At 43.7% G+C, this 22,507-nt stretch overlaps 1 protein-coding gene across 1 annotated transcript in view; it reads right to left on the bottom strand.

Moving 5' to 3' along the window:
- Window positions 1–22,507, bottom strand: part of MTHFD1 (methylenetetrahydrofolate dehydrogenase, cyclohydrolase and formyltetrahydrofolate synthetase 1) — a 59,413-nt gene that overhangs the window by 28,674 nt on the left and 8,232 nt on the right. The window contains exons 2-8 of the mRNA XM_004738914.3: window positions 14,781–14,865; window positions 7,798–7,857; window positions 7,333–7,386; window positions 6,370–6,506; window positions 6,130–6,230; window positions 3,768–3,904; window positions 2,776–2,887 (exon numbers count right to left, since the gene is read on the bottom strand). Coding sequence (XP_004738971.3) covers window positions 2,776–2,887; window positions 3,768–3,904; window positions 6,130–6,230; window positions 6,370–6,506; window positions 7,333–7,386; window positions 7,798–7,857; window positions 14,781–14,865 — 686 coding nt within the window. The remainder of the gene's footprint in view (window positions 1–2,775; window positions 2,888–3,767; window positions 3,905–6,129; window positions 6,231–6,369; window positions 6,507–7,332; window positions 7,387–7,797; window positions 7,858–14,780; window positions 14,866–22,507) is intronic.

Raw genomic sequence — 22,507 nt, 5'->3', positions numbered from 1 at the left:
GGCTAAGGGTTTGCCCTTCATGCAGGTCTCAAGAGGCTAACACAGATATGAGCTTAAAATACGCTGCACCCCTCTGTATTTGTGGTAGTGATTTTAGTATCTCCACATACAGGAGACATATCAGTTACCACACAACTAACTGCCACACGAGGGGGGCTGTTTTGCTCCTTAAACAAACACTAACTATCATGTTCAACTGGAATGCCCGCTGGTACGTATCCAGTGTTTCATGCGAAGTATAATGTTGTCAACAGAAAAAGCGACCATTATCCATCAAGGTGTATGGCTTCAGTAACCAACCAACATTCTGATTATCTAGCCAGCCCTAGCCCAGCCCTAGAATTCCCCTTTCACGGGAATTCCAGCTACAGAGTCCCATCACTGAGTTACAGACCAGTGGGTGCACTAGAAGAACCAATAATTATTTTTTGCAAGTGCCTTTTCAAGGCACCATATTCTGTAACTGGACCACATCTTGACTCATATTTTGATTATTTAAATCATTCGCCTGGTCCCCTCGTGGATAACATCCTAAGTCATTTACCAGAATAAGAATGAATTAAAGGGGCGCCTGGGTGGCTCAGTGGGTTAAAGCCTCTGCCTTCGGCTCAGGTCATGATTCCCAGGGTCCTGGGATAAAGCCCCACATCGGGCTCTCTGCTCTGCAGGAAGCCTACTTCCCCCTCTCTCTCTGGTGGCCTCTCTGCCTACTTGTGATCTCTGTTTGCCAAATAAATAAATAAAATCTTAAAAAAAAAAAAGAATGAATTAAAGTATATATTCTTTTTTTTCGAAGGAAAAAAAAAGGAATACTTTTAAGGTTCAAGTGCAGAGCAGAAGTACTGGCCAGAGAAACATGTCAAAGTGTTCTTCCTACTTGGCTTACTAAAAACAACTGGAGAAGGAGATGATAATATCCAGCCTTACCAAAAGTTACTTGTTTATATAACTCTACAGCTGACCAGATATTGATCTGGTCTTATTTATATTTCACCATCTATGTGAAGAATAAATGTGAACCGGACAGTGAGTTCAATGTTTAAGTGAACATTTTATACCTCTCTGTAAGACTCAAAGTTCCCATCCAGGCTTTTTTTCTTCTCTCTCTCAAACCCCCGCCCCCACCAAAAAACCCCAAAAAAAACAAAAATAAAAAAACCCCAAAAAACCAAAAGCAGAAATATGATACAGAAGATGCAGGTTTTAAACAGAATGAGCCTGAATGTCGTATCACAAGTACTCAAAGTGAAGAGTTGTAGGAGAGCAATTTCTTTATCACCCATTAGATAATTACAATATAAGAAAATGAGTGATCAATTATGAGCTACTGTCTTAAAAGCATGGTAGAAAGAGTGGGAGGGAGGTTAAAACTGCTGAAGGCTTGACAGTGACTAATGTCCCTGGCAGCTTAGTGTCTATGCTCCAAGTCTGAGACGGGAAGGAAGAAAAAACACTCTTCTAGCTCTAAGTCCTTTGACAATTCAACAGGTGTTGAGTGCCGGCACTTAGAAGGCAGAAAGCCAGACCTGCTGGAGCAGAGACCACGCCCCATGGGGGAGGACCACACAGGATGCCCCAGGCAATGAAAGAGACACCCAGTTCTCCAGGAAGGAAGAGAGGGAGAGCAAGAGATTATTCCTTACTGAAGGGAAATCAGACCAGGTTTAGAAAGAAGAAGGGGCATTCTGGGCAGAGAGGTGGGATGAGAGGGGTTAAAACTGAAGATCAAAGTAGGGCTTTATCTGATCACGGAGCCCACGTGGCACCTGATGCACCGAAAAAGTTGTCTGATTAAAGACTCTCTTTTCTCGAATCTGCTTAAAGACTCTCTTTTCTCGAATCTGCGAGGCACACACACAAGGATTCACTGTATCAGCCTGTGAAATTTTATGTGTGAGAATTTCACGATGAAGCAACAGCCTACTGCACGGAGGACTTGCGTGTAGACGCCACCAAGGACAAATAAGGCATGTGCAGAGAGGGGCACGGGGTCCGCTTTACAACCATTCAAGACAGCGGTTCACCAAGTGGTGTGAGAACAAAGGCCCAGAGGCGGCTGCAGCTAGTGTGGGCTAAGCAGTTTGACAAGCGGCGTGGGAGGAAGACGCTCCACATCCAGACCCACGAACACGGCAAGAACATGCAGATGGCTGTGAGTGGGAGTCAGCAGGCGGCAGGAGATCAATAAGTGATTTGCAGCCACGCATCCACCTGAGAGGGCAGCACTCCCCGGGGACATTGGTGACAGAAGAAAGGAAAAACCTTCTGGTACTTAAAAACTGATCAGATATAGGGACCGACTGGGAGGCAAGGACAGTGGGCCGGCTTGACTGTCGCGGCCTAGAAGAGCCTGGGTCCAACGTCTTCATTGTAAAGCCCTCCTAGAAGACTCTTGGTGAAGTGAGCCCCTCTCCTGGAATTACACAGCACTCTGTAAAGACACTGTATCTTAAATATATTCATCTTTTGTTAAAAATAAAGGGGGATCTGTACGCGAAGGGTGAGTGAGATCTGCCCCTCCCACACTCTCCTCTGATAAAGTCACTCTGGGAAAGGCACAGCACAGTGGTTAAAATCCTGGGCTCTACTGTCCTGCTGGCCATGATGCTATCTACCAACTGTCTGCACCACGGGCAGGACACCTGCTCTGAGCCTGAGCTCCTCATGCTGGAAATGGGACAAGGGGTTCTCCCCGAGGCTTCATTCAATGACCCAGGCGTTGCTCTCCGACCACCCCACCCTCAGAAACGACCTTCATTCTCCAGCAGCACTCACCAGGGACATAATTGATCCCGCAGTCGATGACTATTGCCCCAGGTTTGATCCACTCCCCTTTTACCATTTCCGGCTGACCTGTTGCAACCACCAGGATGTCACCTTTATTTACCTAGGGAAAGAAGGTTTGACTTCAGAAATTACATGGTGGAACAATAACAATAAAACCAAAACCCAAACCAAAACCAACAATCTGGAAGTGGAGCAGACTAAGCTTTGCACGACACTGTTCACCGCCACCAGCTGCTCTGTGCGGGCCGCACACCGTCTCCGCCGGCTCTTCATGGGCGGTGCCCGTTCCCACACATGACGAAATGCTCCCCGGTACTAGACATCTTCCTGAGTGGGGAATGTGATGAAAACATACAGGGCCAGGAGGGGCATGGGCTCGGAGACGGAGGCCCGGCTCTGAATTACGTGATGCTGGGAAAGGGCTCCCTCTCCTACGGGGTACTGGGACCAGCACCTCATGCAGAATGCCACTTGGGGAGAATTAAAAGAGAAGGTGCGCTATCAACACAGACAGGTACAGGTGAGGACTCCTGGGCTTAGGAATCCAATGCTGGGTCAAGAACAAGATAAGACAGATGTCACAGGACCCCTGTCCACAGGCCTCTCTGGAGCACCTCCGCTAGAGGCCACCACTCTGTTGCACACCTGCGATCTGGCTGCTGGGCTCCACCCCCGTTTCTCTATCGCTCATCCCTATCAACCGCCACGCAGGCTGCTACAAAAAAAAAATATGACCGGAACACGAGCTACATGATGGGCAGGTCTTGTAACTGGAATTTGTTTCTTTGTCATGTAAGATGAGACAAGAAACCAGAGAATGGCCACAGGGGTTCAGTGAAATACCGAAGGAGGTAAAGGACATGGTAGTGTTTGGCACTTAAACGTCCCCTGTTTCTGTCATGTGAGAAGACCTACCACACACATGCACACACACACACACACACACATACAACTCTCCCATGGCTCTCTGGACTCCTGACCTCTTCGCCTAGATTGGCAGTCTTGGAGTGGCAGGTGGTCACCGTGGCATGGTTCCACAGAAGCAAGTCATGCATGGGGGCACCGACTATCTTACTGCGCCCGACCACGACTGCGTGCCTTCCAGCGATCTGCACCCCTGAAAGAAGACCAGGCTGAGTCAGAGCATTGGCAGAAGCTGCCCTCTTCACATGCCACCAAAATGGGAAAATGCAGAACAAGCGCACAAAAATGGGTTCTTAGCATCAAACAGAAATCTTCCTAAAAAAATCCCTTCCTTGGTAATAATACTCTCAACTCTAGGATTTCAGTGGCAAGTTGGGACTTGTACTGTGTCCTTCTTGCTGTGGGTTTTCGGGAGCAGCCGAAGCCAAGATCCATTCATTGAGTCATAGGGAGTGGGAAGAAAACCTACACGCAAAGTAAAAAGAAATCCTGACATACGGCTAAATGGCCATATGGAAGAAGACAGTAGATTTACTTACGTGGGAAAAATAGTTATAACAAATAGGGGGCATGTGATGGGCTGGAGGGAAGCAAAGGCAATTAGATGAGGATCAGTAAGTCTTTCCAGCTCTGCTAAGTTTATTTATGCTGTTCCTCATCCGCATTTCTCCTCTGGCATAGGGCCTGAGCCACAGGGCTATTTGCAGGGAAGTGATAAAGGGGAACTTTAAATGTAGCAGAAAGATTTCTTTTGTTTACTCAGCATCCATTCTTCGGGCACTCTCACAATGTCCTTTTCAGGACTGACATATTCAATTTTTTTTTTTTTTAATTTATTTGACAGAGAGAGATCACAGGTAGGTAGAGAGGCTGGCAGAGAGAGAGAGAGAGAGAGAAGCAGGCTTCCCGCCGAGCAGAGAGCCCGATGTGGGACTCGATCCCAGGACCCTGAGATCATGACCCGAGCTGAAGGCAGCGGCTTAACCCACTGAGCCACCCAGGCGCCCTGACATATTCAATTTAAGAGATGGTTTGGGGTGCTCACCCACATTTCTGCTCCTGACCTATGAGGCACTAGGCTGGAACTTCTCTGGGCCATCAAGGAGAGCCCAAGGAGCCATCACACAGAAGCAAGCAGGGATAAGATCCTGAAAGCCTGAGCCCCTCTACCCAGTCCAGCTGAAGTGAACTCTTGCTTAAGGCGGGTTGTGTTTATTTTTATTTTTTAAAGATTTATATATTCATGTGGTGTGTGTGTGTGTGTGTGTGTGTGTGTGAGAGAGAGAGAGAGAGAGAGAGAGAGAGAGAAAGAGAGCATGAGCAGGGGGAGGGACAAAGGGAGAGGGAGAAAATCCCAAGCAGACCCCACGCTGAGCATGGAGCCCAACACAGTGCTTGAACCATGACCCTGAGACCATGAGCCAAGCAGAAACCAAGAGTTGGACACTCAACTGCCTGAGCCACCCAAGCACCCCAAGGTGGGTTGCGTTTAAACTGTGCTTCTTATATAACATTAATTTATTTTAAAAAGGTAAGCTTCTACATAATGTTAACATGATGAACGCCTAGAAGTAAAGCCCTTAAAGTGTGAAGTGTTCAAAAGGTACCTTACTCTACACGTCTTAGGATTCAGCAAAGAACTTGAAGCTGCATTAGGGGAAACAGCTTCACTATTAATAAAAGTGGGAAGCCTACAGCTGCTGTGGCTCAGGGGATTTGTTTCTATCAAGTTGTAATACAGTTTGCTAAATATGCTGGAGTATAAATTTAGTTGTAGGACTGAACGGTAATAACTGTCCCCAGGCTGATAGCCTGACCTTTTCTTCCAACCACAGAAAACTTTCATTTACATTGGCCAACACTTTCCACTTAAAACTTCTGATCCACTTCCTTTAAATAGGACACATTTCCTTGTAAAAAATAACCTCTGCAAAAAGTGTTCATGATGAAATTAAAATACCAAGATGTTGACTAGGTAATGGGGTAGCATGGCCAACTGTTCAAGAGATCTGCTTCCAGCCATCTGTCGAGTCCTCAAACTATTATGAAGACTCAGGGCCCACTTGGGGGGTTGGGACTTTCCCTTTTGTCTGAATTCTTTTTATTTAATAAGTTATTTTTTCATAAAAAATAAATTTCTTTGAACTCAAATAACTCTGAGTTCAAATCTTGCCCCTGCTACCTGTTGGACAAGTTATGCATCTCTCTGAGACTGTTTTCTCAAGCTGTTGCGCAGTAACAGAACCTAGTTCATACAGCTGTTGAGAAAACTGAGAATTTAGGTAAAGCTCCCAATTGACAGGTCCTTGAGCCAATCAAGTCCCGTTATTTAGGGCCCACAGGGTACCTCCTCCATGCCTCCATGTGTCAAGAACAAGCCCAAGAAATGGTGCTTTGTTTTCATTCATTTGTCTTTACCTGTCTCCTTGATGAGTTCCAAGCATCCTTTAGGCGTACAAGGGATGAAACAGTCATTTAGGTCACCTCTAGCAAGTTTTCCAGCACTGATGCTAGTTAACCTAAGTCAATGAAAGCAGTGAAGGGGGAAAAGAAAGTAAGTAGATGTCTCTGCTTTTTAGGTGCACATATGGTTTGTTCCCGAAACTGAAATGTACTTGGAATTGTGCAACGTGACACGGAGAGCCAAGGCTCACTCACCCATCCACATCCTTTTCGGGTACAATCGCATTGACCACCGCTTCAGTGTTAATGGGGTTCTCTGAATCTAAAGGCAGCTGCACTATGAAACCATGTACAGTGAGGTCTTCATTCAGTGACGTAACGTACTTCAGCACCTAAAAGTAGTACCGCACACCATTTGTATGTTAGAAACCAAATAGATGGAGAAGCACTTTTCAGTCGCTCCATCTTCCCCCCAGGAAGCTCCCCTTGAGCCTGAGAGCAACTCTAACACCAGATGTAATCTTCAGGGTCTGGTAAGAAATTCATCAAAAGGGCTAATAAGAACTTCAACAGTAATACCCATGTCACTCACGCCAATCAGGAGTTCTGTGAAGACAGGAATGTTCCATCACGCATGTTTACCATACAGTAGTGGTGAAGGAATATTTGAAATGTGGCTCGCTAGCACAACCAAGGAACTGAATTCTGCATTTCATTTTAATGACATGGACCCTGGAGGCTAGTAGCTACCCCACTGGACGGCACAGACGCAGGACATTTTCGTGACCTCAGAAAGTTCTTTTCCTCACCTGCTCCTTCACTGTTACTCTCTCCACCCTCCGGGAACCGCAGTTCCAACTTTATTCGCTGATGATCTGTTTGGCCTATTCTTGACCACCACAGAAATGAAATGCGTATTGGTTTTTAAAAGGCAAACAGCTACAGGCCCAGGATCAGTTTTTAACGAACACTGCAGGGGATCTGAAGCACACGACACCGTGCAAGCAGGCATGGAGTACAAAGCCGCCATACCCTAGGACGGCACCATTTACTCCGCAGGTGTTTGCAAAGATATTCTGGAGGCAGAGTCAGTCTGTGAAGGAAGAAATTCCTCGAGGTCCTTCCTGTGGCCAGTGTACCAACCCCTAAAATTCCGCTAACCCCAAATCCGGAGAGGATCCAGCACTTTAGCTGCCCTCTTATCAATCTGTTGCTCACCTCAGATTCTGTGGCCGTTCTTGGTAACTTAATGTGTGTGGCTTTGATCCCAATCTGCAAAAACGGACATTTAAAACAGGTAAGTGGCAAGAGAACGTGAGGCACAGGCCCATTTCTTTCAACCACGATGACTGAATCAAATCTGGGGCCCTTAGTCTCCATTTCAGCCTCGTACGTTCTGAAGAACCAGTCTTTCGTTTTGACCCATTCACCCTTTACTTGCTCACTGTCACCACTGCACTCAAGCAATTTCCAGTCCACCGTCTCTGCTTTTTGGGAAGTCTAGGGATCACTGATTAGAGACATCCAAGTGCAAACCAGAGCCTGCAGCTTAAGTCTGCATTTCTATCTTGCAAAACTGAGACACTCAGGTCTGGGCAGTGACAGTTTTACAAGGAGTGGTGCAAAGGGCAAGGTGTCACCAACTAGAGCTGGGGTAGGGGTGACGGCTGTTCCGGGCTTTACCTCTTCAGCAGCCTTCAGCTTCACATTTATATAAAGATTAGAATCATCTCTGTCGCCAACCTAGAATAATAAATACATGCAAATCAGATGATCAAAGAAAGGCAAAGTGTACAGAAAAGCTTCTGAAATTTTAGTTTTGATAAAAGGAGTGTTTAATCATGAGACTCCTGTTGCAGAGAACTTTACAGGAGAATGGAGAATGTTGGGGCAGGATGGAGACAGCAACATAGGTGGTGTTACCAATCCCTCCCCAAATATGACCCGCCCAAATGCCACTGAAGAAAAGCCACAAGAAAAACAAACAAACAAACAAAAAACTAGGGGACATCTGCATCTGCCTTGGAAACTGAGCGCAGATGCCACAGGCCTTCCAGAAACACGCGGAATTTGTCGACCTTTGAGCTGACATACCCGAACAGAGCACAGAGGGCTGAACTGTCATCAGGCAAGAAAAACACCACGGCCGTGGGAGCCCGGAAAACCCAAAGGGTATATTCTGCACCCCCCCTCCCCAGGGGCAGTGGAAAGTTCTCTTGCCCAGCTACACAGAGAAGAGAAACCAGCTGGGGTGGAACTAATTCTAGCTTACACAGAAGAGACACCTCTGCAAGGCAAAGGGCAGTCCATGGCCCTCAAGGCAGAGAGGAAGGCGTGGCGTCCACTGAACCAGTATGCCTCGTCTCACTATGGTGTTCCCCCCGTTTCTTTCATCATGAACATATATTTATAATTTTTGGTATGTAACCATCAATCTGTAAAACTTTATTTTACAGGTATTTTTCCATGTTCCAGTGACGGACATAAATTTCATTTCTGCTAAAACTGCAGAGGGGAAAAACAGCAGGCCCACTGATAAAACAGACAACCAATGCATGACTCCTCTTAACAGGACAACCACAGAGAAAGAGCTGGCCTTAGGAACAGAGTATTTCCAGTCCTTGTCACGTTGCTGCTGTCAGTGGAGCCTCTCCTGAAGGTCACAGAACCCCACCTTGCACTGACCTTCAGCTGTCCTTTGTACAGATAGTTCTCAGTTTTGCTTGTGCTCATCTGAATTTCATGTCGGAAGAACCCACCGAGGGAAATTTTATTTTTTGTGGGTTACATGCAGCTCTGTGCATTAGCTGCTTCCTGTGGGGGAAATCACTAGAATTTTGGAGCCTCTCATGTTTGTTCCTTGGCCATTTCCTACATGTGCTCCTTGCTGGTACCACCCAGCCCTCTGGGATTCAGTTATCACATTTGAGAAACCCTGGAATTCTTAGATCTGAGTGGAAAAGGAGGTGGTTTCCCATACAACAGTATTGTTCTTCACACTTACGTTAATATTTATAACTATAATGAGTTATCTAAACTTAACTCTGAGATTAAATGGTTTGACTGCTCACCTCCGGTCTGTTTTAAACCACAACTTCTCTGTTCTATAGTTTATCTTCCTACATTCCCCCAGGTAGCTGAAATGCAACCTGAAGTCACTTTCCCAGAAAAGGTATGTGGGTTTTTTTTTTTTTTTTTGAGTCTATGCTATCTGGAAATATCTTTCTGCTGTTTTTGCCCTTGACAGGATTCACTTGGCTGAATCTGGAGTCACAACATTCTCCTTCAGAGATGCTATCTTCGGCATCTGGTGTGACAGAAGAGAAGTCTCAAGTCTGTTGTTGTGGTTCTTTTATAGGTAACTTGTTTTCTGGCTACAGGTTTCTAAAAGAATTTTTCTAAAACTCCAAAACCAGGGGTACCTGGCTGGCTCAGCTGGTGGAGCATACAATTCTTGATCTTGGGGTTGTAAATCTGAGCCCCACATTGGGTGCAGAGATTATTTAAAAACAGAATCTTAAAAAAACAAACAAACAAACAAACAAACAAACAAAAAACCCAACAACAACAAAACCATAAATTTCAAAGCTGCCACCAGTTTTAAGAAAGAAAATGTAGGGCGCCTGGGTGGCTCAGTTGGTTAAGCGACTGCCTTTGGCTCAGGTCATGATCCCAGCGTCCTGGGATCGAGTCCCACATCGGGCTCCCTGCTCCTTGGAGTCTGCTTCTCCCTCTGACTTTCTCCCCTCTCATGCTTTCTCTCACTGTCTCTCTCTCAAATAAATAAATAAAATCTTAAAAAAAGAAAGAAAGAAAATGTTAACAGTTATAAACATGTATCAAAGTTTTATTATAATCCTAACGCAAAGGAAAAGACCTCTCAAAAGCCAACCCAAAGGCTCTCAGTATGGACATTTTATTTTTAAATTTTTTTTTTTTAATTTTAAAAATTTACTTGAGAGAGAGAGAAAGAGAGAGACCACAGAAGAAGCAGACTCCGCACTGAGCAGAGAACCCGACGCAGGGCTTGATCCCAGGACCCGGAGATCATGACCTGAGCCGAAGGCAGACGCTTAACCGACTGAGCCACCCAGGTACTGCAGTTCGGACATTTTGGAGCTGAAAATGGTTATGCAATCATTGACAGCCTAGGGACTAGATGCAGAAAGAATGTTTAGTTGAGAACAGTAGATTCTTGACTGACAGTCAAGTGAGTAGGTGGAAGACTGGTTTCTGAGAACAAATCTTAATCCTATCAATTTATCAAGAAAATCACTGAAACATTTTATCAGTAATGCTAATTTCTTCCTCTAAAAAGGTGAATTGCATTAGTCTAAAAAGGGCCTATCCCTGAACAAGTTAGGGACTTTTTTTTTTTTAAAGACAGAGGGAGGGGGAGAAGAAGAATCTTTTTTTTTTTTTAAGATTTTATTTATTTATTTGACAGAGATCATAAGTAGGCAGAGAGAGAGGAGGAAGCAGGATCCCTGCTGAACAGAGAGCCTGATGCGGGGCTCAATCCCAGGACCCTGAGATCATGACCTGAGCCAAAGGCAGTGGCTTTAACCGACTGAGCCACCCAGGCGCCCCTACAAACCATTTCTGTACAGGGTCAGAGTACATATTTTCGCTTTTGGGGGCCATATACTCTCTCATATATTCTTCTGCTTCATTCTTACCCTTTCCAACCTGGGTAGCATTTGGATATGGACCACAATTTACTTATCCCTGGCTTTTTTGTTGTTTGTTTGTTTGTTTTTAATCTTATTTATTTTATTCTGAGAGAAAGAGAGTGAGTGAGTATGAGCAGGGAAAGGGAGAGAGGCAGGAGGAAGGGACAGACCCTGTACATATGGTCATCCGTTCTGTAAAGGACAGGGTGGGTGTGGTTACATGGATTATGACCAGTCCTTCAGTTGTAGCTGAAAGACAGACAGGAAGTGTCCAGATCAGAAGCCTAAAACCTGTGAGCAGGTGACTATAGTGGCCCCAGAGGGTGGGAGAAATAGAAACTGAAAGGAGCAAAGAGATTCCCAGAGTTTATGAGAGGCAAAACCAACAGCATGATATTTCCCTACATCTAAGGGACTGAAGGAGAGAAATCCTAAAGAGAAGGGCTTGGCTTTCTGGTTGAGTGTGTGGGAAGATGGGTGTCAGTCACCAGCAGGGAGAAAACAAGAGGTCTGAGAAAGCAGGGATGTGATTACAACATAACGTGTAGGCCTTGCATCATGGAAAGATGTTGACTCTGGTGCTAAAGTGCAAGATTACAATATTCTACCACTGTTTTATTGGCAAGGACACAGAAGACAAGCTGCAGAACAGTGTTTATGTAACGAAAACACTTGCAATCAACAAATTTAAAATACAAGTTTGGAAGTCAATCTTATAAACAGGAAAAAAATATCGTAATATTGCTAAAATTGGAATTTTAAAAAATCCTTTCTGAAACATTCTGAAGGCTTTACAGAAATAAAGTTCTTGCCTACCACATTTACTCTTTCTACAACAAACGATTCTCAAGAATAAACCAAGAAATAACTGGTCTGCCAGATGTACCACGTGAACACCCACTAAATACCCCTTCGATTCTCATTAATTTGCAAAAAAAGGAAAAAACCCACTACAGCAGAGAACACACCAGGCAGAACCACAGGCCTTTGTGCTTTTCTTCTCAGCTAAGGCCTCTTAGATAATGAACAGCAATGGGGGAAAATATTTAAGAACTATTCACTCCGATATTCTCGATGAACACAGTACAGAAACTCAGCAAGGGATTAAACTGATAGCACGTAGACACACAGAAATGTGAAGTGAGGAAACAGGCGTCTCTGAAGGGCATTTCAAGTGAAAGTTGTCAGTCTCCTGTCATCCAAATCAACCCTTCAAATGTGCATCTGTCCATCTGTTCATACGAGAGACATTTGTTGAATGCCTCCTACAGGATGAATCAGGTGCTCAGGGAAGAAACCCTGGAAAGGGGCCTAAACCAGGAAGGATTCTCCCAGGCAGCTGAAGAACTAGGTGAGCTTACTTAGGGAAAGAACAGGTGGAAAAGAGGCTGGGGCATTCAAATGGTCTGGGTATCAGGAAAATGAGGAATAGTAAGCAACGGAGATTAGAGAAGGAAGGGAAATGAGAGATGTCCTAAAAACCGAGTCTAGAATTCAGAAGAAACCCAGGTTTAGAAGCTACTGACCTAGAGCTGGTACTGAGAGCCAAGTTAAACTGCCAGATTTGGGGCAGTGGTTCCCAAAGCGTGGTTCAAACACTCTGCGGGGGGGGGACTCCAAGACCCCTTCAGAAGCTCTGTGAGTGCCAGACTGCTTTATCATGATACTACGACATCATCTGCCTTTTTCACTGTAGGACTGACATCTGTATTGACAATGCATAGGTTAACAGTGGGTAAGACTGCCAGGGACACAGCAGAAAACAAGGCAGTGGCACCAAACTATACTAGTCACACCCCACACACTAGTGAAAACAGATGCCAATTTCACTTGGAAGTGCTCTCTCGATGGGGGCACCTGGGTGACTCGATGTGGGGTTCCCTGCTCAACGGGGAGTCTGCTTCTCCCTCTCCCTCTGCCCCTTTGTGCTAATGCTCTCTCTCTCTCTCTCTGGCTCTTGCTCTCACTCTCTCTCAAATAAATAAATAAAATCTTTTAAAAAAAAAGTGCTCTTGGGGCACTTGGGTGGCTCAGTGGGTTAAGCTTCTGCCTTCAGCTCAGGTCATGGTCTCAGGGTCCTGGGATCCAGCCCCGCATCGGGCTCTCTGCTCGGCAGGGAGCCTGCTTCCCCTTCTCTCTCTGCCTACCTCTCTGCCTACTCGTGATCTCTTTCTCTCTGTCAAATAAATAAATAAAATCTTGAAAAAAAAGTGCTCTTGATGAAGCAGTAAAAATTATTCATTTTATGAAACCTGAGCCCTTGTGTACATGTCTTTTTAATACCCTGTGTCGAGAACTGGGAAGCATTCGTGAAGCACTTCCATCCCACACAGAGGGTTGTCACCAGGAAAAGCCCGAGTTTTTTGCCCTCGCCAGCAAAACTGTTGCATTTTTAAACAGAACACTATCTTTATTTGAAAAAACCGACAAACCGTGATTATTCACGCTTGCGTATTGGCAAATATTTTCTCAAAACTGGACAAAGTGAGCCCACTACTTCAAGGAAAACAGCTAACAGTATTTGCTGCCAATGGTAAAATCTGTGCTATCGAGTGAAAATCAAAAAATTTTTTATCCACTCCTGGGAGCTTGATAAACTTCTCAGTAATTTTTTCTGATGAGTTTGTTGGCAATATTAACGCTTGTGACTTTCTTTTCTTTTCTTTTTTTTAAGATTTTTATTTATTTATTTGATAGAGAGAGATCACAAGTAGGCAGAGAGGCAGGTAGAGAGAGAGGAGGAAGCAGGCTCCCCGCTGAGCAGAGAGCCCGATGCGGGACTAGATCCCGATGCGGGACTAGATCCCAGGACTCTGAGATCATGACCTGAGCCAAAGGCAGAGGCTTAAACCACTGAGCCACCCAGGCGCCCCTGTGACTTTCTTTATATTGCATAATGAAATGCGTTAACATTTGGAAGGGCTGCATAATTCAGTGAACCATGATTTTCCAAATGAGAGATGAAGGAGTAAACAAACCAAGCTGGGTAAAGAGCCCTTCAAACTGCAACAGAATACAACAGATATTGATGTAACCGAGGAGGAACGTTCACCTGCACACTTTCCGATTCCACACTGCGACTAACCTGTAAAAACTTTTACAGGGTCCTGTTGTAGTAACAAAGAAAAACAGCCACACTGAGGCGCCTGGGTGGCTCAGTGGTTTGGGCTGCTGCCTTCGGCTCAGGTCATGATCTCAGGGTCCTGGGATCGAGCCCCGCATCGGGCTCTCTGCTCCACAGGAAGCCTGCTTCCCTCTTTCTCTCTCTCTCTCTCTGCCTGCCTCTCTGCCTACTTGTGATCTCTGTCTGTCAAATAAATAAATAAAATCTTTAAAAAAAAAAAAAAAAAAAAACCAGCCACACTTCTCCGGGAAGACAACTGAAAACACCCTTCCCTTTTACAAATATACATTTATAGGAAACCAGATTTTCTTCATTTATTTCACTCAAGCCAGCATGTGACAAAAGGCTTAAGGCAGCAGCAGACGGGAATCCAGCTGTCTTCTATTTAGCCAGATAATAATAAAAAAATTTTGCGTTTTTGCAAAAATGCAAACTAATGTTCCTCTTCTCACTAAATTTTGTTTTTCAAAAGTCATTTTTTTTCTCCTAAGAATGTTACTTATGCTAACATGTAATAAACTTACTACCGGCATTTTAAAATGTATAAATATTTAAAAACTTATCTTAATTCCAAATACAGTAAATATCAATGGGTAAATCCATATAAACAAAAGCTCTTTAAGGTCTTAAATTCTGAAAAGTGTAAGCAGTGCTGAGACCAAAGGGCAAGAGACACTGTACTAGGGAAAAGGAGCCCAGACAGAAGAGCAGACGGCCAGGACACACTGACATCTACAAGCTGAGCTGAAGAAGGGTGGTCTAAAAAGAGAGGATGAGGTTTTGCAGAAAACCAATAAAACAAAAGGACAGTTGTGGTACTGAGAGGTCTGGAGAGGAAGATTTTAGTGGAAATAACACGATCACAATACCTGTAAAATGGCCAGGCCTGGTGTAAAACCAGGAACTTGCTCCTTCATCTGAGAGACTTGGTTCTTCAGTCTCTCCCTTATTTGCCTAGAGGAAAAGGAAAGGTTGGAATTAACATCAAAGGTTTCAAGCACAAGTAAGCCATGTGGATTATTACATGCATTTCTCTCTTAAATTCAAAACACCTTCACTGAAGAGACATTATGTGGTACATTCTCCAGGACTCAAGCAGACACGGGTCTTTTCTAACTCCTGATGACACTGACTGGGCTACGAGGTATGGGGAATTATTAATTTAAAACATTTTAGTTATCAGAAAAGACAATTATTATATGAACTCACTCATATGTAGAATTTAAGAAACAAGGCAGAGGATCACAGGGTAAGAGAGGGAAAAATTAAAGACGACAAAACCAGAGAGGGAGACAGACTGTAAGAGACTCCTAATCATAGGAAACAAACTGAGGGTTGCTGGAGGGGAGGGGGGGGAGGGATGGGGTAACTGGGTGATGGATAGTGGGGCCAGTATGTGTTGCAATGAGCACTGGGTATCATATAAGACTGATGAATCACAGACTTGTAGCCCTGAAACAAATAATACATTACATGTTAATTAACTGAATTTATATATAAAAAAAACATTTTAGTTGATGGCATTCAAAATCACACCATGAACAAACAGAAACTTGAACCAGTACTTCTGGAATGCTGCCAATCCTCATTCTTTTTCAGCATTTCCTCTCTCCAGGTGCCATATGAAAAAACTTTGCAGGGAAGAACTAGATCTCACACCCGCTCAACTTTCCCCGGTAAGATGATCACAGTGCATTCACATAAGACTGAATCATAACCAATGAATCCCACTCCAAAGACAGTATGAACTTAAAAACTATATCCTAATTAGCAAAAGAATTTTCCTCACAAAAGAATTTAATGCAAGGTAAAAAGTATAACCTCTCATGAAACAATATGAAATTTCTCAATAATACAACAGGACAGCAAGTACATTCAATCACTCCCATAAGTAAACATTCAAAATAGTCCAACTTTGCCCAGTCACGAACTTGAACAGGCTCTGTCTCTGTTGAAGGAGCCCTTTTGTCATTTGCCTTTCTTCATCTTAACCATCTCTGACATAGAACTATATAGGAACATTAGCAAACATCTCTTCCCTCTTTCTAATGTGGTTACTTCCAGATCCAGTTCCAAACCACTGACATAAATAGGCACAAATAGATTATTTGGATTAGCCTCGTCAACGTTAAGAATGTTGAATGATACAAGAAGTCATACTTAAAGAGTTAAAAACTGTATTTCTAGCTAGAGACCTTATTTTTAAAAATCAATTGCATCAATTATCCTATACAATAATACAGTTCAAAAGGATGAATAGACTGTTGGGAGTTTCTTTCACTGGAATTTGACCTGAACAGAGGCCACAGTTCTGCTCTGACACAAGAGAACAGGAAATACTGGAGCCGCCATGTTATCACCGGCCTGCCACTGAAAGGGCCCAGCAGTCCTAGTCTTGGCTGCTTCCCTGGGTGACTGGACAGAGTGCTGGGCTACTCCCGGCTGAACTGGGAACAGACTGTAAGGGGAACGGTGAGAATCAGGGACACAAGCAAGAAGTTATTCAAACTGCAAAGGTCTAGACACAGGTTCCTATGGGCTCTCCTTTAACCCTCGCAACCCAAACAAAATTCGCTGGGCGGGGAGGCAGGTTTGGGGAATAACCATCTCTAGGCAGAATGTAAGACAGTAATAAGGAAGAGCAGCAGTAACGGCTCCATACAGGTATCCCCTGCTTTTCAACATTTCAGATTTCTCCACTTCACTTTTCAGAAACGAATCCAGAGGATTTTTGAGCTTTTTAAAAAAGATTTTATTTGGGCGCCTGGGTGGCTCAGTGGGTTAAGCCACTGCCTTCGGCTCAGGTCATGATCTCAGGGTCCTGGGATCGAGTCCCACATCGGGCTCTCTGTTCAGCAGGGAGCCTGCTTCCTCCCCTCTCTCTCTCTGTCAAATAAATAAATAAAATCTTAAAAAAAAAAAAAAGATTTTATTTAAGAGAGAGTGTAAATGAGAGAGTGAGCAAGCACAAGTGGGAGTGGGAGGGAGGGGCAGAGGAAGGGGAGAAGCAGACTCCCCACTGAGTTGGGAGCCCAACATGGGGCTTGATCCTGGGACTCCAGGATTGTGACCTGAGCTGAAGGCAGCCACTAAACAACTGAGCCACCACCCAGGTGTCCCCAGAGGATATTCACTTTTATGAAAAAAGGGAAAAAACAAAAATGGCATTCAGTTATTTGTTCTGCAGCAAGCCCTTATAGAGGCACTACTTGACTCCTTCCTGGGGAACTCAGCAACTCAGCCTCGAGCCCCTATAGCTCTGAACTGTGTCCGTGAGCATCTGTGCTTTACCTTGATTTATTTTGTGCATCTATTTAGTGAGATGTATCTTAAGATATCGGAAAAGCCCAAGAGAGTTTTTTTTTTTTGAGTCTGGAAATGCTCAAAAACTTTCCGTATGAGCTAATGGTAACAAATTCTTCGCTTTGTGCCACTTTGGTGTGTGAAAGTTTTCATTGGAATGCTGTACTTTCAAACTGTCAGGGAAATCTGTATCTGAGATTCTCAGTAATGTTGGAAACCAAGGGAAGAGAGGGTTTCCTTATCCCAAAGATGCCGAAACGGGCTCTGGGCAGTCCTGGGGCTTTCTGTGAGCCAACGGGAGAGGAAAACAGCAAGTGCAAAGGCCCTGAGTGGATAAATGAGGTCCAAGGAGAAGCAGTAACCAAATGAGACAGACCGAGGCAGCCTGTCTTTTATTATATATGTGATGGGAAGCCTGAGAGGACTTGAAACAGGGTTGACATGATAGGACTTAGGATTTCTAAAGGATTATTCTTGGTTGCTGACATGATAGGACCTAACATTTCTGAAGGATTACTCCTGGCTGAATTGGGAAGAGAGGATCAGGAGAAAGGTGAGAATCAGGAACACCAACAAGAAGTTATTCAAATTGCAAAAATCCAGGCCGGAGGTGATGGTGGCTTGGACTATTGTATGGTATGCTGGCAAGAAGTGGTTGGATTCCAGATGTATTAACATGAAGCACAGAGAAAATGCCAGGGCTGCAGAGGACTCTGAGATTGGCGGGGGGCGGGGGGGTTTGGTGTAAAATAGAGTGGGAAGAACTGACCACCACAAGTATTTTAAGTCACGGGGCAGATTCCATACTAATACTGTGAATTTATCCACCAAATCTTATAAGGGTTCTAGAATAATGGCCATCTGAGACTTGAAGAAAGGAGTCTAGAGGCAACTGAAAATAATACTTTTACCCAGCAGGTAGCAAGCTATGAGATCCCAGTACTACACGGTGGTAGAGGTGGAAAATATTTCAGCCCAGTAGGTTAAGAGCAAACAACAAAATGTTCTGTATCTTCTTGTCTTTTTTTTTTTTTTAAGATGTATTTACTCATTTGAGAGAGTAAGAGTATGTGTATGAGCAGGGGGAGGGGGAGAGGGAGAATCTCAAGCAGACTCCTTGCATGGCGCTTAGTACCACGACCCCTAGATCATGACCTGAGCCGAAACCAAGAGTCGACATTTAACCCTCTGAGCCACTCAGGTTCTGTGTTTTCTGTGCTATAATGTAAAATAGGTCCATGTATGCAAATTTTTTCCTAAAAAAGATAATAGATTGAGATCAGTTACACTGAATCCTTTAAACTTTTTCTAAGAAGCAGGACTGTTTTTGAAGTTGCATTAGCAGAGATATTCTTTCAACTAGAAAGATTTGTTTAAAAATGAACGTTTTAGGCCTCTTCATAAGATGATCAGAATAGCAATGAGACATTTAAAAATACACATAAACCACAATCAGGAAGAATTAGCTCAGAACACTGAAGTAATAGGCAAAAAGTTTTCTGCTCTAGCAAGGGGAAAAAAAAAAATCAAGGCAGTTGAATTCGGTCTCCAAGGTCCCTTTGAAACCCACCCCCCCCTCTTGGTTTTCTGGGCTGGCCCCTAACTGAAGAACCTTGAAATGAAAAGTATAAGAAGAAGAGCCAAGTGTCAAGCATGCCTGAGGCTAAGAAACTGTAGAAGACCTCTGTGGAGAGAAAAGTTAACCTCTCTCTCCCTCATCTACCTTTCTTTTAGTAGTGTAATGAGTTAAATGGTAGGAAACTCCAGTTTTTACAGTTCTTATTTCCAGACAGTTAAAATGCTAGAGCGACTTCTGAATCACCTCCTAAATCAACAGAAACTTCCTTGAGTTGCAGATGCCTTGATTTCTAGCCATGGCCCATGAGTCACACTATCCTGGTAAAGATTCTGGGGCAAAGTGAGGCAGAAATAGGCACTTGGAAAGATGCCCTTGATCCCTGAATAGTAGACCTCCCAATGCCAGCCTGCATGAACATTCTCTAAAACCTAAGGGACGATACATCTCAATCCCAATGTAGGAGAAATCCGTACTAGAGTATCAGTGAATGTGGTGAGACAAAGTAGCAGTAAACTATTACAGTCCTGTTAGACTGATACTAGTAAAATAATCATAGCCAATTAGATGTACACAAATACAGACGCAGTTTTAACTAAGTCGCTACTGGCATCTAGTGGGTAGAGGCCAGAGACGCAACTAAATATCCTACAGTGCACAGGGCAGCAATGATCGAGCCCACATGTTAACCTCACCCAAGGTTTAGAAGCGCTGCTATGGGCCAATAAAAGGCAATGTTTGGGGTTATCTTTTTTTTCCCTAAGGGGCGAAAATTAAGGTAGAAATCATTTGTATTTTAACCTGTCAAAATGTGTTTATATATCTACAGTCAAGAGTCATGTGCATTACTCCTGGTTTTCCTCAAGTCAACTTCCAGCACATATAGCTGTAAAAGAGTCTAATCAGTAGAAGTCAAAGGTACACATTCCTACAAATTACATCACCCCCAAAGAGTCCTAATACCCCTACAGAGTCACCCAGATCTCTTTTGCCCAAAGTCTCATACAATTATTCCTGGCAAAGTCCACTACAAATTACAACTCGTTCTTTAACACGATGGTTCGTTTCCAAATTTTGGACATTTTATGACTGAGGAAAAAAGCGTGGCTGAAATATAACTCAATAGGGACATTTCAACAGAAGCTACAGGTAGAAAGAGAAGGCAGTAGGAAATTTCTGACTAAGAAATCTACAAGATGAAAATAAAAGCTGCCTCAGTTAACACTGAAATGTAGCACAAGCTTAGAGTCATTCCCAAATGATTCTCAAACGATTCTCAAAGGTACACAGAGTAATAAGCTTTTTGTAACTGATGAGAGAAAAAGGAAGGACATTCATCATGGAAGCAGGCTCCCCGCTGAGCAGAGAGGCTCCATCCCAGAACCCTGTGATTATGACCTGAGCCGAAGGCTTTAAACCCACCGAGCCATCCGGGCAACCCTGGTATGCAGGGCTTTTATAAGAACACAAATGTCTTTTGCTTCTACCCTGCAAGGAGTAGATGATTGTTTTAAGATTTTAACAGTGTAGTACAACACAAATGTTTTATTTGCTTAATTTTCATATTTTGTTGTTTTATTTCATTTGTCCTTAACAACTTTTTTTTTTTTTTAAAGATTTTATTTATTTATTTGACAGAGATCACAAGTAGGCAGAGAGGCAGGCAGAGAGAGAGGAGGAAGCAGGCTCGCCATTGAGCAGAGAGCCCAATGTGGGGTTCGATCCCAGGACCCTGGGATCACGACCCGAGCCGAAGGCAGAGGCTTTAACCCACTGAGCCACCCAGGCGCCCCTGTCCTTAACAACTTTTATACTGCTAAAAAATACTTCAAATTTAAAAAAAAAAAAAAAAGCAACAACAAAAAAACACCACCACCATGTAGTTCCTTGTAAAATCCATTGTGATTGTGAGGCCACCTAGTGTTCCAAGAAATACATATATTTCAAATTCCTACTTAAGTCAAATTTAAAGACTGAATTACCTTCTTTCAGAAACTGATTGTTTTCACTGCTACATGACATAATAGTAACAGCTACATTATATCAGTATATAGAACAGTCAACTAATACTAGTACTTTCCTTCATTATGTTGAAGAATATTTAAAATAAGAATTATTATAATTAATGCAAATATATACTAAGCTTGACAGGTACCTCAAATATATATTTGAAAGCTTAATGTGAATCTATTTTATGCCCCAATAAAATTTATAATGTAAAATTCTTCCACCCAGTTCTCTCAAACTCTCTCAAAGACCCAAGGATGGTTAGGTTGCCGGATATTCATGACATGAAAAATGGCTAAATGGTGTAAAATTCTAATGCATCTCCTGATTCCCAGTGTGTGTACAGGTCATCCATATACACAATCATAAAATAACTACTTACTATGAGTTTCTAGATCAGGGTTTATCAGTTTCAGCACTACTGGCCTTTGGGCTAGATATTCTTTGTTGCGGGGGGCTCCTCTGTGCATTGTAGGATGCTTGGTAGGAACACCCCTGGCTTGTGCTTCTTGATGCCACTAGCACACAGCCACTCCCCATATGACAACCAAAAATGTGTCTCCAGACACATCCAAACGCACCCTGAGGTGGAGAAAAGGGCAAAATTGGCCCCATTTGAGAACCACTGACCTAGAAGGAAAACATGGATCTGGGAAACTCGGTTGAACTGGTCAAGACAGGCTTCATAAAAGGTAGGAATTTAGAAATAGATCGAAAGTGCATTAGAGAGGGGGAAAAAAAAAGGCATTAGAGAGAGGTCAGAAAGAGAAAAAGCACTGCCAGAGTTCAGGGGGAACACAACCAGGTGTGGCAGGATTCCTGAACAATGCGGTTCCACCTCCCTCCCCCTCACATGGGAGTGGGACAGCTTCCACTCTGATCGCGCAAATCTGCGACAGAAAGAATAGAGTACAGCATTGCTAAACTTTCCATTTCCTTTCAAAATGTCAGGCATCCAGATTTGGGGGTATGACGACATACATAAATGTGTTGGGAAGCAATCCAATTTTTAAAAATAACTCTGTAAACCCAATAAAACCTCTATTTGGCCTCTAGGCCACCATTTTGTAAGCATTAGTTGGTGGCAAGAGTTATGAGACCTCATGGCTGATGGCCCCAAATACGAGGATCTGAGAGAGCCCAATTCCCAGAATTAGTCTATTAACCACAGGTGTGGCCGTCAGAGCTGATGATGGTCCCAAGCAGGCCTCTGGATTATCATCCAAAGGGAATATGGAAAGAAGGTTGCAGAAAGGGGGCCTCCACTTGGAGGGGAAGAGTAGACTAAGAGCTCTGAGAAAAGCCTCACAAAGACCTGAGCTTTCTGCTTTTAGACAAGGCTAAAGGAAAATCTTGGGTAAAAAGGGCTTAGGTCTAAGAGGCTGCTTACTAAATAAATTGGGTATAGTACTTGGGCACCAAAATGAAAGATCGTTTATCATGTTAAGTCAGTGAAGACAGGGGCTCCTGGGTGGCTCAGTGAGTTAAAGCCTCTGCCTTCGGCTCGGGTCATGGTCAGGGTCCTGGGATCGAGCCCCGCATCGGGCTTTCTGATCGGTGGGAAGCCTGTTTCCTCCCTCTCTTTCTGCCTGCCTCTCTGCCTATTTGTGATCTCAGTCTGTCAAAAAAAAAAAAAAATCTTAAAAAAAATTTAAAAAGTCAGTGAAGATACATTTCTTAACAGGCTCTGGCAAAACCTTTTACCAAAAA

Source organism: Mustela putorius, unplaced genomic scaffold, assembly GCF_011764305.1.
Source record: "Mustela putorius furo isolate JIRA1106 unplaced genomic scaffold, ASM1176430v1.1 tig00000129_pilon_pilon_pilon, whole genome shotgun sequence".
In the NCBI taxonomy this organism is placed as follows: domain Eukaryota; kingdom Metazoa; phylum Chordata; class Mammalia; order Carnivora; family Mustelidae; genus Mustela; species Mustela putorius.
This window is presented reverse-complemented; position numbering and strand designations above follow the sequence as displayed.